Genomic DNA, 13282 nt, shown 5'->3' with positions numbered 1-13282 from the left:
AGTTTTGGCCAAGCACAAAAACCCTTAAGGATGAAGAACTTTTTCCACCAACCAAGCTCCAAGGGATGCAAGCTTCCTCTTCTTCTTCTCCAAGCTAGGATCCGGCCACCACTTGATCTCCAAGAGGAAAAAGAGGTTCGGCCACAAAGATGGAGAGAAAAGAGAAGGAAGAGGCCGGCCACACCAAGGAAGAAAAGAGGGAGAAATAGAATAGAGGTTGTGTCTCATGAAGGCACCCAAACTCCCTCTTTTATAATTCTTAGCCTTGGCAAATAAAGAAAATTTAATAAAACCTTCCTTAATTCTTTTGCCATTGAAAAGGAAAATTTTAATTAATTAAAATTAAAATCCTTTCCTTAATGCATATGGTCGGCCACATCAAAACAAGCAAATAAGGAAATTTTTCGCTAGAAAAATTAAAGCTTCCTAATTTGCTTCCGGCAAAATTTTAAAATAAAATTTCTCTTTAATAATCCCTTCATGGCTGATGTTATAAAAGGAAATTTCTATAATTTTAAAATTTATATTTTCAACATGTGGATGATTTATAAATGAGGAAAGTTTTTACCAAAATTAAAATCAACCTTTTAATCTACAAATATGAAAAGAGATTTAACTCTTCTCTTAATCTTTTGTAGAATCTTATAAAAGGAAATATTTTAATTTTTAAACTCTCTTTTAAATGATATCTACCACATGAGAAAAAATTTAAAAATAAAATTTCCTTTTCTATTTTTAATGGCCGGCCACACATAGGTTGAACCCATGCTTGGGCCAGCCACAATCAATCCCATCTAAACATGGTTTGGTCGGCCCTTGCTTGGGCTCCAAGCAAAGCTTGGCCGACCCCTTTTAGATGGGTACGAAGGTGGGTATAGGTGGATATAGTACTCTATAATTAAGAGGCTACGATAGGGACCGAGAGGAGGAATTGATTTTGGTCTCCCGATAAAATTAAGCATCCCGTGTTCACCCCGAACACAACTTAATTTTATCAATAATAATTCATTCCACTAGAGAACTATTATTGAACTATCGCATCAATCCCAAATTACATTTGGGCTCCTTCTTATTATGAGTGTGTTAGTCTCCCTGTGTTTAAGATATCGGATGCTCATTAATTCAAATGAGTTACTGACAACTCATTTAATTAATATCTAGTTCCAAGAGTAGTACCACTCAACCTTATTATCATGTCGGACTAAGTCCACCTGCAAGGTTTAATATGACAATCCTCATGAGCTCCTCTTGAGGATATTATCAATCTAGATCACTAGGACACAGATTCCTTTTATAATCAACAACACACACTATAAGTAATATCATTTCCCAACTTATCGGGCTTCTTGATTTATCGAACTAAATCTCACCCATTGATAAATTAAAGAAATAAATATTAAATATATGTGCTTGTTATTATATTAGGATTAAGAGCACACACTTCCATAATAACTGAAGTCTTTATTCTTTTATAAAGTCAGTATAAAAAGAAACGACTTCTAATGGTCCTACTCAATACACTCTAAGTGTACTAGTATAATTATATAGTCAAGATAAACTAATACCTAATTACACTATGACCTTCCAATGGTTTGTTCCTTTCTATCTTGGTCGTAAGCAACTGTTTACACTTAACAAATAAATGTAGATAATTTGACCAAATGTGATTCTTTATTTCTAAATAAATGTATATACAAAAGCTAGACTTTTAGTATACACTCTAATAGTTGGCCCATATAATGAGGTGTCTCATCATGACAATGTAACCTCCAATGTAACCTATTTTACCACCACGCTTAAATGGTACCTGGTCGTCTCCTCGTAAGGATGTCTTAAGTATATATAGGTTGTAAATATATATTTCAAGGATCTTGTGACAAACTTCTGCATGGCATTAAATGAGATAATGGACTGATTTACCAAACAGATTAATGGGTCTTCGGTTGTTATCCTTTAGTGGTGAGCACATATCACTTAAGAGAAGGCCTTATGGGCCCGTAAATGAGGAATTTGAATATATATGGACCTCTAAGGGGTTTGAGGCCTTAATGTTCCTCTAGTGATATTTCTTTAGTGAAATCAGCCTTGTTGGAGTTTGATTGGACTGAATGTGCTATTATATCCGATCGGCTTTGAGAGGTTGAGCGTTATTGAGGTCGTCGTGGGGGAGGTAGGACTCTTAGCAAACTTAGTGTGATGTTTGAAGACTCAACTACCCGGCCAGTAGGTCTTAGTCGCTTGAAGGCTTAAGAAATCTGTTATGCGCCACGTCTGTTCAAACTTGGGAGGCTAGGCCCCTTAAATGTCCAATTGGAATCATCCAACCGATGCAGTAGAAGGAACCATCTTGTGTACTCATTAAAGGACTTGAGATGATTGACTATTCAATCTAGGATTTGTGACTCCAATCAATATTCGATCGGTGCTATCTATTCGACTTTGGAGGATCTGCTCTACATCCCCTGGGGGGTTTGCCTCTTCCCTCCGATCGGCCTTCAGGAGTCATATTGGGACTAGGATACTTAAATTAATTTTTCTTAAACTTTGACCTTCACATCAACTACTCAACTTAATATTAAGGTGCTTAAGTTGATTTTTCTTGAACTTTGACATTCACTAGAGGGTGTTTGGCTAAACTTATTAAAAACAGCTTATAAGTTCATACAGCTTATAAGTTGTTTTAGGAGCTTATAAGTTGTTAGGTCTTATTTTAAAAATAAGTTGTTAAAGTGTTTGGGTGGACTTATTACAATCAACTTAAAGATATTGATGTGTTTGGTATTATAAGATCTTTTTATTAATAAAATTACCAAAAAGGATATAATACTATTAATAGAGGATTTTGAGATTTTTATTAATAGAGGGTTTTGGGTGAATTTCTGCACCAGGGGAGAGAAAATTAGAAAGAGGCGTTGGCGGATAAGATGACACAACGTTGGAAGAAAAGTCGGCGGAGATAAAAAAATATTAGGCTTATAAAAATTTATGGAGGATAAGATGGGGATTTATGAAATTATATAAGGATATTTTAGAGAAATAAAATATTAAAATAAGATCTTTTTTTTAAAAAGTAGGGTCTTCCATACTTTTTTAAAAACAGCTTATAAGCTCCAAAACAACTTATTTTGACAGCTTATAAGCTGTTTGAAAAAAAATTTACCAAACAAATTTGAAGAGCTTATAATATCCAAAACAGCTTATAAACTATTTTAGAGAGCTTATAAGCTTAGCCAAACACCCTCTTAATATTAAGGTGCTTAAGTTGATTTTTCTTGAACTTTGACATTCACTTCAACTAACCAACTTGACTTTACTATCGTAGGGGTCCTACTTCATTCGCTATATCACGTATCATATCAAGAACTTTTGTAATTTTTGAATTTATTTGATAGATGAAGTATGTGGTTAGATGGTCTATTTCAGGATTATTTGTAAAAATTGGATACATGATATAAAAACCAAAATTTATAACTTTAATATTTATAGTTATGAAAATATTCTTTTTAAATGTAAAGAAAACGAATAATAATAGGATACAAGAGAAGATAAAAAAAAACTGCAATTTGGATGTCACACTTTACTACGGTGAATCGAGGGAGAAGAAGGCTAGCGCTCTTCCTCCATTAGTAAAATAGGACAAATTTATTTAAAATTTTAATTAGTAAAATTTAATATAATTATTTATAAAATATATTAATGATATTTAGTTTTATTTATTAAAATTATCAATTAATATTCTTAAGGTATCTCTATGAAATATTATTAGTAAAATTTTAAAATCCTAAACGTTCAAACATAATTTGATTAAAGAATAATATACTTGATCAATAAATATTTTTAATTAACTAAATAAAGGTAAACTTCACTAATAAATTATAAACTATAATACTAGTTAAATTCGACAATTAGTGGTAAATTATTATACTACTAGTTAATATATAATTTAATAATTATTTTTTAAAAAAATTACTAATTAATTTTAACTTCGATAAATTATCAATTAATTTTATTTAGTCAAAATATTTAACTAATTATTAATATTTTTTAACAAAATAGTGAATTAAAAAAGGTTAAAAAAAGAGGGTTCATATGATTAATCATGTCAAGTAACGTTGAATCTGAGGTGATCAATCCGGATCTATAAAAATTTTCCATTGGCCGATAAAGTAAATCGGAAAAGTGCATATGGAGACTCATCCTGATAATTAACATACTCAAGTACGTTATTAAAGAGAAAAATTCTTAATAATTTGAATTTCAAATTCTAAATCACTGATCTCAAGATATCATTCCACCAGAAAAAAGATTCATATATATAGTGGCATACCTAGAATTTTCACTTAGGAGGGGCAAAGCGACGAAGTTGACGAATGATGACAGTAATGCTGGCAGTAAACAACAGTGTCAGCTAAGCGAAAGAAATCAATTAAGTAAATTTCATTTCAATTAAAAGATGTTCTTTTTATGGAGCATTGGCGAAGCGACGACATTAGCCAAGTGAAGACAACGACTATGCAACAAATGACAGTGACGATGGTAGCAATTGATGTCCGACGATAGCGACTTGGGCTATAATGGCAGCGACATGTCGCGAAAGATTTTATAGATAAAATTAGAGTTAGAAAAATGAATATGAAAGAAATTATAGGAAGAAAACAAATGAAAAGAGGAAAATAAAATTTCAGGATTAGAGGAGGAAAAAGAAAAACAGATAAAGAAAAAAAAATGACTTGGAAAAAGAGGAAAATGAGTTAAGTTGAAAGAGATTTAATTGGAATTTTTTACTAAAAAGACGAGAAAGTTTTAAAATGACTATACATTTTTTTTATTCCCACCATATTAATATTTTCCTTGAATTTCAGGGGTGCGATCGCACCCTGCGCCTTATATAACTACGCCCCTGTATATATAGGAGAGAGGTGTAGGTCCAGCGGAGGCCGGCAAGAGGGGGGTGAATTGTTGTAAACAAAAATAAAAACACCCTTCCTCGGATTTCAACTCAGAACAAATGCAATAGTAAAATAATAGAGGCAGCAAATAAAAGCAGAAATAGAATTTTAACCTGGTTACAACCAAGAGGGTTGTTAATCCAGGGCAGTGAAAAGCGCACTAAGAAAATTCTCCTTTGCTGAAGGCGGAGAAGCCTTTTACACTCTAATTGCTCAGAACTACTGCTAGGAAATGCTTACAGAGTTGAATGTAGAAGTTGTTGTGAATTCCTAGCTCCAGGGGCCTTTAAATAGCCTCTGGAAATCTGATCTCGAGGGTTCAAGGCGCCTCCAATAGGGTTCCAAAGCGCCTCCAAGAGGTAAGCGGATAAAACTTTATCCGTAGCTTGAAACGGTCACTTTGACCTGTTAAAGGCGCCTTCAAGCTGGAGGCGCCTCCAAGCTGGCAGCTCCAATTCCAGTTTGCTTTCTTCAGCTTCCGACGCTCCGTTCTTTTGGGTGATTGCGGCCAACCGGAATAGGGCTCACCCGAGCCCAATTCCCGGCCTTCTCCTTGAGCAGCCTTCCGTCCTGGCTTAACGTCCCTCAAACGCCGCGCACGCTCTTCACGCCCACTGGAGTACTCTTCCGCAGCTCTCTCGTCCTTCGGACGCACCGAGACCGTCGGCTCCCTTCCCGTGCCGTCCTTCTTGCTAGCTGCGTCTTCCGCTCGACTTCCTGTGCTCCTAAGCTCCTGCACACTCAGACACAGGGATCAAACACAGCAGCACCTAACCAACTTGGTTGATCACATCAAAACTACCACGGGGGTCCAACAATCTCCCCCTTTTTGATGTGCATCAACCCAAGTTCAAGTTAGGGTTTACAAATGGACATAAATAGTAATTTTAAAGGAAATTACTAAACTAACATATTAAGCATAAATTTGCAATAATTAAAATTGCAACACATTTTCAAAAATATAGGTAAAATTTTCATTTTCCTAACTCCCCCTAAACTCCCCCTAAACTTGTACTACTTTTCTCTCCCCCTTTGATCACAGCAAAAATGGGGTACTAATAAGAGAATATTAAGCAAATTAATAAGGTAGGAAAAAAAATTCTAAGAAAAAAAATGCATTTTTACAAAATTTCTAAGTTAAATTGAACTTTCAGAAAAAAAAAATTCTTAGCAAAAATGAATTTTTAGAATTTTAAAAAAATTCTAAGTTAAATTGAATTTTTGCAAACTTTTCTAAGCAAAAGTGATATTTTTAGAATTTTATAAAAAAATTCTAAGTTAAACTTTAAGTTTTGAATGTTTTAAAAAAAAAACTAAGTCAAATAAAGTTTTCCAGAAGATTTCCAAGAAAAATTTTAAGTTAGAATTTTAAAAAATTTCTAAGTAAAAGAAATTTTTGTTTATTTTAAGGAGTATTTGATAAACTTTCAAAACATTATTTAATTCTTATTTAATGCTTTTTCAGAAAGTTAATTAAACATTTTCTTTCAATATTTTAGCTTCGAGGTCGTGACGAGGCAGTAGACCTTCTTGGTTATTGGAGCAACAATCACTTCCTTAGACAAAGCTTCCATAAAGAATTCCAATGTTTAATTTTCTTTCTTAAAGTTTTTTAATTAAAAAATTAATTTAGCACAAATTTTGGAACCCAATAGAGGTTCCTTCCTACAAGGTTATTCAAAAATTTAGGGGGTACATAGTTTCTTGGTACTTTTCTAAGTTGACCCTGATGGTTTCTAATGTACCAGTTCAATTTTCTATAAACTTTTAATTTTGAGTGTGGAAATTGACTTAAGCATGTAGCAAATTTTAGTTTTTCAATTTCTAATTTTAATTTATCATTTTCTGATTTTATACTATCGTACATTTCAAGTGAACATGTTTTTGCTAATTTCATTTTAAATTCTTTATTTTCTTTTTCTAATTCGAATAAGTCTTTAGAAAGCGATTTAATAAATCGAAAAGACTAAGACTGGGTTAGATTGCGTACCTTACTTACCTGATCTGGTGACGCTCCCCCTTCACTGCTGCTTCCTTCTTCTGATGTTCCTCCCCCTTCATCGATGCTCGTCTCTGAGCTTAAGTCTTCTAGCTGATGGTTGGCCATCAGTGCTAGTCCCGAGAATTTTTCGACTTCCGATTCGGAGGATGATGAATCATCCCACCTGCCCTTTAGGTTGTGTTTGGTTCGAGCTGGCTTCTTGCTCCTTTCCTTATCCTTTTGTTTGCTCTTCAATTTTGGGCAGTCCTCCTTGATGTGCCCTTCTTCGTTGCAGTTGTAGCAACGGACTGTCCTTCTCTTTTGACGATGTTTACTTGACTGCGATCTAAATTTGTTAGATTTAAAAAACTTATTAAAACGTCTTACCATTAATGTAGCTTCGTTTTCGTCGATTGTCGCTTCGGAGTCAGGATCATCCTTTTCGGCTCGTAGGGCAATGTTGATGTTTGACTTCTCTACTAGATTTTCTGCAAGTAGAGATTCGTGAAGTTCGAAGGTTGAAAACAATTGTTCCAATGTACTTACCTCGATATCCTTAGAGATGTAGTAAGCATCTACTAAGGAGACCCACTCGGGAGTTCTCGGGAAGGCGTTGAGCGCGTATCGAATTGAGTCCCGGTTCGTTACTTCTTCTCCAAGGTTGGTGAGTTGAGTGATCAACTCTTTGATCCTCTCTTGGAGTTGCGCTACCTTCTCGCATTGGTTCATCCGGAGGTTCGTCAACTGGGTCCGGAGGATGTCGCATCGCGCCAGCTTTGCTTCGGAGGTACCTTCGTGAAGTTCCAGGAATTTCTCCCAGAGATCTTTTGCGGAGTCGTAGCTTCCGATTCGACTTACCTCTTGTGGTGGCAGCACACTGAGCAGGTGGAACTCTGCCTTTCCATTGGCGATGAAATCGGCTTGCTCCTTCTTGCTCCATGTATTTTCTTCTTTGTCTTTCGGCGCTGCAAAACCATATTTCATTGTAATAAGAATATCAAAATCTGTTTTAAAAAATACCTCCATTTTGCGCTTCCATGTGGCGAAGTCTCCGTCGAACTTCGGGGGATGGATGTTCGCTCCGGTCATCTTCTTGATCGTAGTGCTTCAGTTGGCGGTTAGTCCTTCTGAGGCGATCAGGCTCTGATACCAATTGTAGGTGCAGCGAAGGCGGACAAGAGGGGGGTGAATTGCTGTAAACAAAAATAAAAACACCCTTCCTCGGATTTCAACTCAGAACAAATGCATTAGTAAAATAATAGAGGCAGAAAATAAAAGCAGAAACAGAATTTTAACCTGGTTACAACCAAGAGGGTTGTTAATCCAGGGCAGTGAAAAGCGCACTAAGAAAATTCTCCTTTGCTGAAGGTGGAGAAGCCTTTTACACTCTAATTGCTCAGAACTACTGCTAGGAAATGCTTACAGAGTTGAATGTAGAAGTTGTTGTGAATTCCTAGCTCCAGGGGCCTTTAAATAGCCTCTGGAAATCTGATCTCGAGGGTCCAAGGCGCCTCCAATAGGGGTCCAAGGCGCCTCCAAGAGATGAGCGGATAAAACTTTATCCGCAGCTTGAAACGGTCACTTTGACCTGTTGAAGGCGCCTTCAAGCTGGAGGAGCCTCCAAGCCTGCTGAAGGCGCCTCCAAGCTGGCAGCTCCAATTCCAGCTTGCTTTCTTCAGCTTCCGACGCTCTGTTCTTTTGGGTGATTGCGGCCAACCGGAATAGGGCTCACCCGAAGCCAATTCTCGGCCTTCTCCTCGAGCAGCCTTCCGTCCTGGCTTAACGTCCCTCGAACGCCGCGCACGCTCTTCACGCCCACCGGAGTACTCTTCCGCAGCTCTCTCGTCCTTCGGACGCACCGAGCCCGTCGACTCCCTTCCCGTGCCGTCCTTCTCGCTAGATGCGTCTTCCGCTCTACTTCCTGTGCTCCTAAGCTCCTGCACACTCAAACACAGCAAAACCTAACCAATTTGGTTGATCACATCAAAATTACTACGGAGTTCAACAAGAGGCACAATAACAATGATATAAAAATGATAAAGGAAAAGAAAAGAAATAAAATTTAAAGAGAAATAATATAGCATTAAATATATTTTTACAAAAAAATTTACACATACAAATCTCTCATATGTCCAAATTTTAAAATATTTTTATAAAATAATAATTACTAATAAATATGACGAATAAATATTTTTAATTTTTCAATCAAATAACTAGTAAATCAAATTTTGATCAATTAAAAATAAAAAATTACCATGAAACTTAATTTCGAGTGGAAAAATTATAAATTACAAGAGAAATCCAATTTTACCTAATAAAAATTAAAACTATCGGCTAAATTAAACGTTAGTTAGAAATAAATTTAAAACTATCAGCTTGAATTAAATTTTTGAGAAAAAAATTAAGATAGTTAAATATAATTTTTGACAACATAAAGTAAAATATTATTGATTAAATCTAACCAATAATAAAAAAAATTAAAAGTTATCAACTAAATTTAATTTTAACCGATAAATAATTATAATTATTGTTCAATATTTATTTTGACCGATAATTTTATATATTTATCGGCCAAAATTCATTGATAATCTATTTTTTTTTCATCCTCAATTTTTATAATAAAAAAATATAGTGGAGATTATAAAATAAAACTCGAGCAAGGTTACGATGAGTTTCTTTTTCTTTGGAGGTTTTAATTCACGTTAAAATTAACTTTTTTTTTTTTAGCTCTTCAAATTACGAGAATCACACGTGACCTGACATTTACTTTATTCGGAGTTGGGTATCTACTGTTTGCCCTTTTCCCAAGATTTTCCATTGGTGTGAAGTACACTGACACATATTCTTGCGATACTTTTATTTAGATTTGGCTATTAGACAGGCACAATTTAATAATATGACTAGCAGACAAAATTAGGTGAACACCCTTTGAACAACCCGTGGATGAAATAATTTTAATTTTAAAAAATATGTAATCAAAAGAAAATGAGTAAAGTAGAAAAAAAATTTCAATCATAATTTTAATTTTGTATATAATTTTCACTCATAACAAATTTTATTTCCATTCACTTGTAAAATTTTATTTGCTTCAACTTCCTCATGTAAATATTGTGACCTAATTACCCCTCAAATTTTTTAAGTACAAAAGGTCCAAAAATGAGTATAATTTAAAAAAAAATCTAGTATATTTTATATCTAATTGAGTATCATTTAAAGAAAATCTAGTATATTCAAGTATATTTTTAATTAAAATTGTCCTTCATATATTTTAGGTATAAATAATCTAAAAATAAGTATAATTCCTATTAAATTCAGCATTTTAAACTAGAATCGAATATATTTTCTATTAAATTGAGTACGATTTTTTTTCTATTTAATATAATTCCTCCTAAATTCAGTACCATTTGAAAAAAATCTAGTATATTTTTCATTCAATTGAGTATCATTTAAAGAAAATCTAGTATATTTTACATCTAATTAAGTACCATTTAAAGAAAATCTAATATATTTTTCATCCAATTAAGGTGAAAGAAGAATCGTACTCAATTTGATAGAAAACATACTAGATTCTAGTTTAATGTACTAAATTTAAGAGGATTTATACTCATTTTTAGATTTTTTATACTTAAAATATTAGAGACAATTATGTAAATATATTAGGCTATAGATAGTGAAAAGAAAGATTTTTAAATATTAAATTAATAAGAACATATACCACTGTATTTTATTGCCGGCATAATGTATTTAGATTTGAGATTAAAAAGAATCATGAACTTATTTTTTATATAAAAAAAATTATTAATAATTTTTAAATTTATTTTTAGTATGAAAAAAGATAACAACTTAATTTAATTTTGAAAGTGTCAAGATTTTTAATTAAATCTAAAATATTCTGTTATCCAATTTCATGGGTCAATTATATGAACATGACAAAATTTATATTATAATAAATACACTTTCATAACTGCTACAACATATACTTAACATATTAAAAATATTTAGAGTTATTATAATATAGATTTACTATGTTCATCGAACATTCATTTATAATAATAATTATGAAATCATAATTACCACAACTTAAATTCTTTTTACACTTTCATACAATATTCACGTTCTAACCATTGTAAAATCATAATTATTACCACTTAAACTCATTTTGTTCCATAATACGTAGATTGTAATGATTATAAATCGTAACTATTATAATTTAAACTTGTTATCAGCTATAATTTTATAATTATTATAATACTGATTTGTTTTAATTCATACAATTAGAGGTCGGGTTGAATTAATCGGAAAAATGACGGAGCTACCCTCGTCACACACCCCTCACCGGGGGTCAGTGGGGCCCACCCCCTGAGGGGTGAGGGCAGTGCCGTCAGGGGCAAGGTCGAATTAACCGTCGTTTTACAGAGGCAGGTGGGTGAGATATCTTTTTAATTAAAAACAAAAAAACAGACAACCACTCGATGTCCTTCTGGATTTTTGCAAAATTTATCATCTCCCCTTCCAGCAACCAGTCCGTGCCGCCAAACCAAATTAGGTGAAGACCGTTTGAACGACCGGTGCGACTAAGCCATGCGCCATCAACCGGTAAACGATCCCCGACCGGTAAATTAAAGATCTCCCCCCTGGCCTTCTATAAATACGCACACTGGCACAGACAACACTGGCACGGTCGGTTGACGCACCAAATTAAGCGTACGTACTTTACTTACTAACGACCTCGGAGGAGGAGAAGAAGAAGAAGATGGTGGTGCAGGTGTACGGGAAAGCCCAGGCCGTGTGTCCGCAGAGAGTCATGCACTGCCTCGTCGAGCTCGGCCTCCCTTTCGAGCTCGTCCACGTCGATATCGACGCCATGGAACACAAACTACCTGAGTACTTGGAGAAACAAGTAAATCGATCAAAATACTACCAATATCATGGAATTTAAATTTTTGTTTTTTTTTTCTGGCTCAGAGGCCCCATACTCTAAAGATTCGATCCTGACCGATCTTGATAGTATTGAATTTATGAACTAGACTCTAAACTCATTCATTGTATCTTTCCCCTGTTTCAGCCCTTCGGACAGGTTCCTTACATCACCGATGGCGACTTCGATCTCTTCGGTATAATTTAATTCCCTTTTTGTTTATTATTTTAAAAAAAGATATATGTATTTTTTTAAATTTTTTTTAAAAAAACAAAAAAATATATTAAACTGAGCTGCAGAGTCTCGGGCGATCGTGAGGTACCTGGCGGGAAAGTACGGCGGGCGCGGCGGCGGGGCGCCGGAGCTGCTGGGGCGGACGGTGGAGGAGCGGGCGAAGGTGGAGCAGTGGATGGACGTAGAGGCCATCAACTACAATCCCTGGGCGTTCCCCGTGGTGTTCAACCTGCTGGTGCTGCCCCTGCGCGGCGCGCCGGGGGACAGGGAGGCGGCGGCGGCGGCCGTCGAGGAGATGAGCCGCGTGCTGGAGGTGTACGAGAAGCAGCTGTCGAAGAGCAAGTACTTGGCCGGGGACGAGTTCACGCTGGCCGACCTGACCCACATCCCGGCGACGCGATACGTCGTCGAGCTCTGCGGCGGCGCCCACATCTTCGAGGGGAAGGAGCGAGTCAAAGCGTGGTGGGAGGACATCACCGGGCGTCCTGCGTGGAAGAAGGTCATCAGCTTCGTCGAGTCCGGCAAATCGAGCTACTCTCCGTAATCGATAATGAATTAAAGATATATGTGTGCTTTAATTTGGGTGAGAAGTGCTTGTGTGTATGCTTGCTGCAATAATTATGTTCCATGACCGCTAGCTGTTTTAAAGAGTGAGGATGTGCCACTATACAGCAAAGACAGTGTACCCCCAATGAGTTTGTGTTTGTATTTCCAATAAGTAATTATATATATGGTGTTAATTATAGAGTTTGACAAATAATTAACAATTAATATATATATATATATATATAATTATTATCCTATTGACTTATTACTGCCGAATGATACGGACTGGTTGATGTGACAAAATCGCGTCATTTTTTTTTTTCTAAATTCCCCATTTCTCCTCCCTCCTCCGATGCCGCCGTCCTCTGTCGCTACCTCTCACTTGTCGTCGAACAGAATAGAACACAACAAAAGGGTTTAGCCTTTTGTGTTGCCGCCGTCTAAGCTTTCCTGCTGCCACCGCTGTCTACCGAACGCTGGTCAACCCTCGGCATTCGTTGCTGCTCTAGCTACAAGGGCATCACTTAAGGCTGCTATCGACGCCAACAATTGTTGCTGTCACCGTCTGAGGCTGCTTTCGCTATCCAAGTTGCTGCCTCCATTCAAGGTGCTGCTCTCTCTGGTGGAAGCTTTACGTTGCTGCTCCCTCCGACA

General features: G+C 35.7%; 1 protein-coding gene across 1 annotated transcript; it reads left to right on the top strand.

The window, feature by feature from the left end:
- Window positions 1-11607: 11607 nt before the first annotated feature.
- LOC122004796 (glutathione S-transferase F10-like) lies at window positions 11608-12825 on the top strand. Its single transcript, XM_042559627.1, has 3 exons — window positions 11608-11830; window positions 11996-12044; window positions 12148-12825. Exons 1-3 carry the CDS (start codon window positions 11684-11686, stop codon window positions 12624-12626), a joined length of 675 nt encoding a protein of 224 aa, XP_042415561.1. The 5' UTR covers window positions 11608-11683; the 3' UTR covers window positions 12627-12825.
- Window positions 12826-13282: the final 457 nt, after the last annotated feature.

This window comes from Zingiber officinale, chromosome 7B (genome assembly GCF_018446385.1).
Source record: "Zingiber officinale cultivar Zhangliang chromosome 7B, Zo_v1.1, whole genome shotgun sequence".
NCBI lineage: Eukaryota > Viridiplantae > Streptophyta > Magnoliopsida > Zingiberales > Zingiberaceae > Zingiber > Zingiber officinale.
This window is presented reverse-complemented; position numbering and strand designations above follow the sequence as displayed.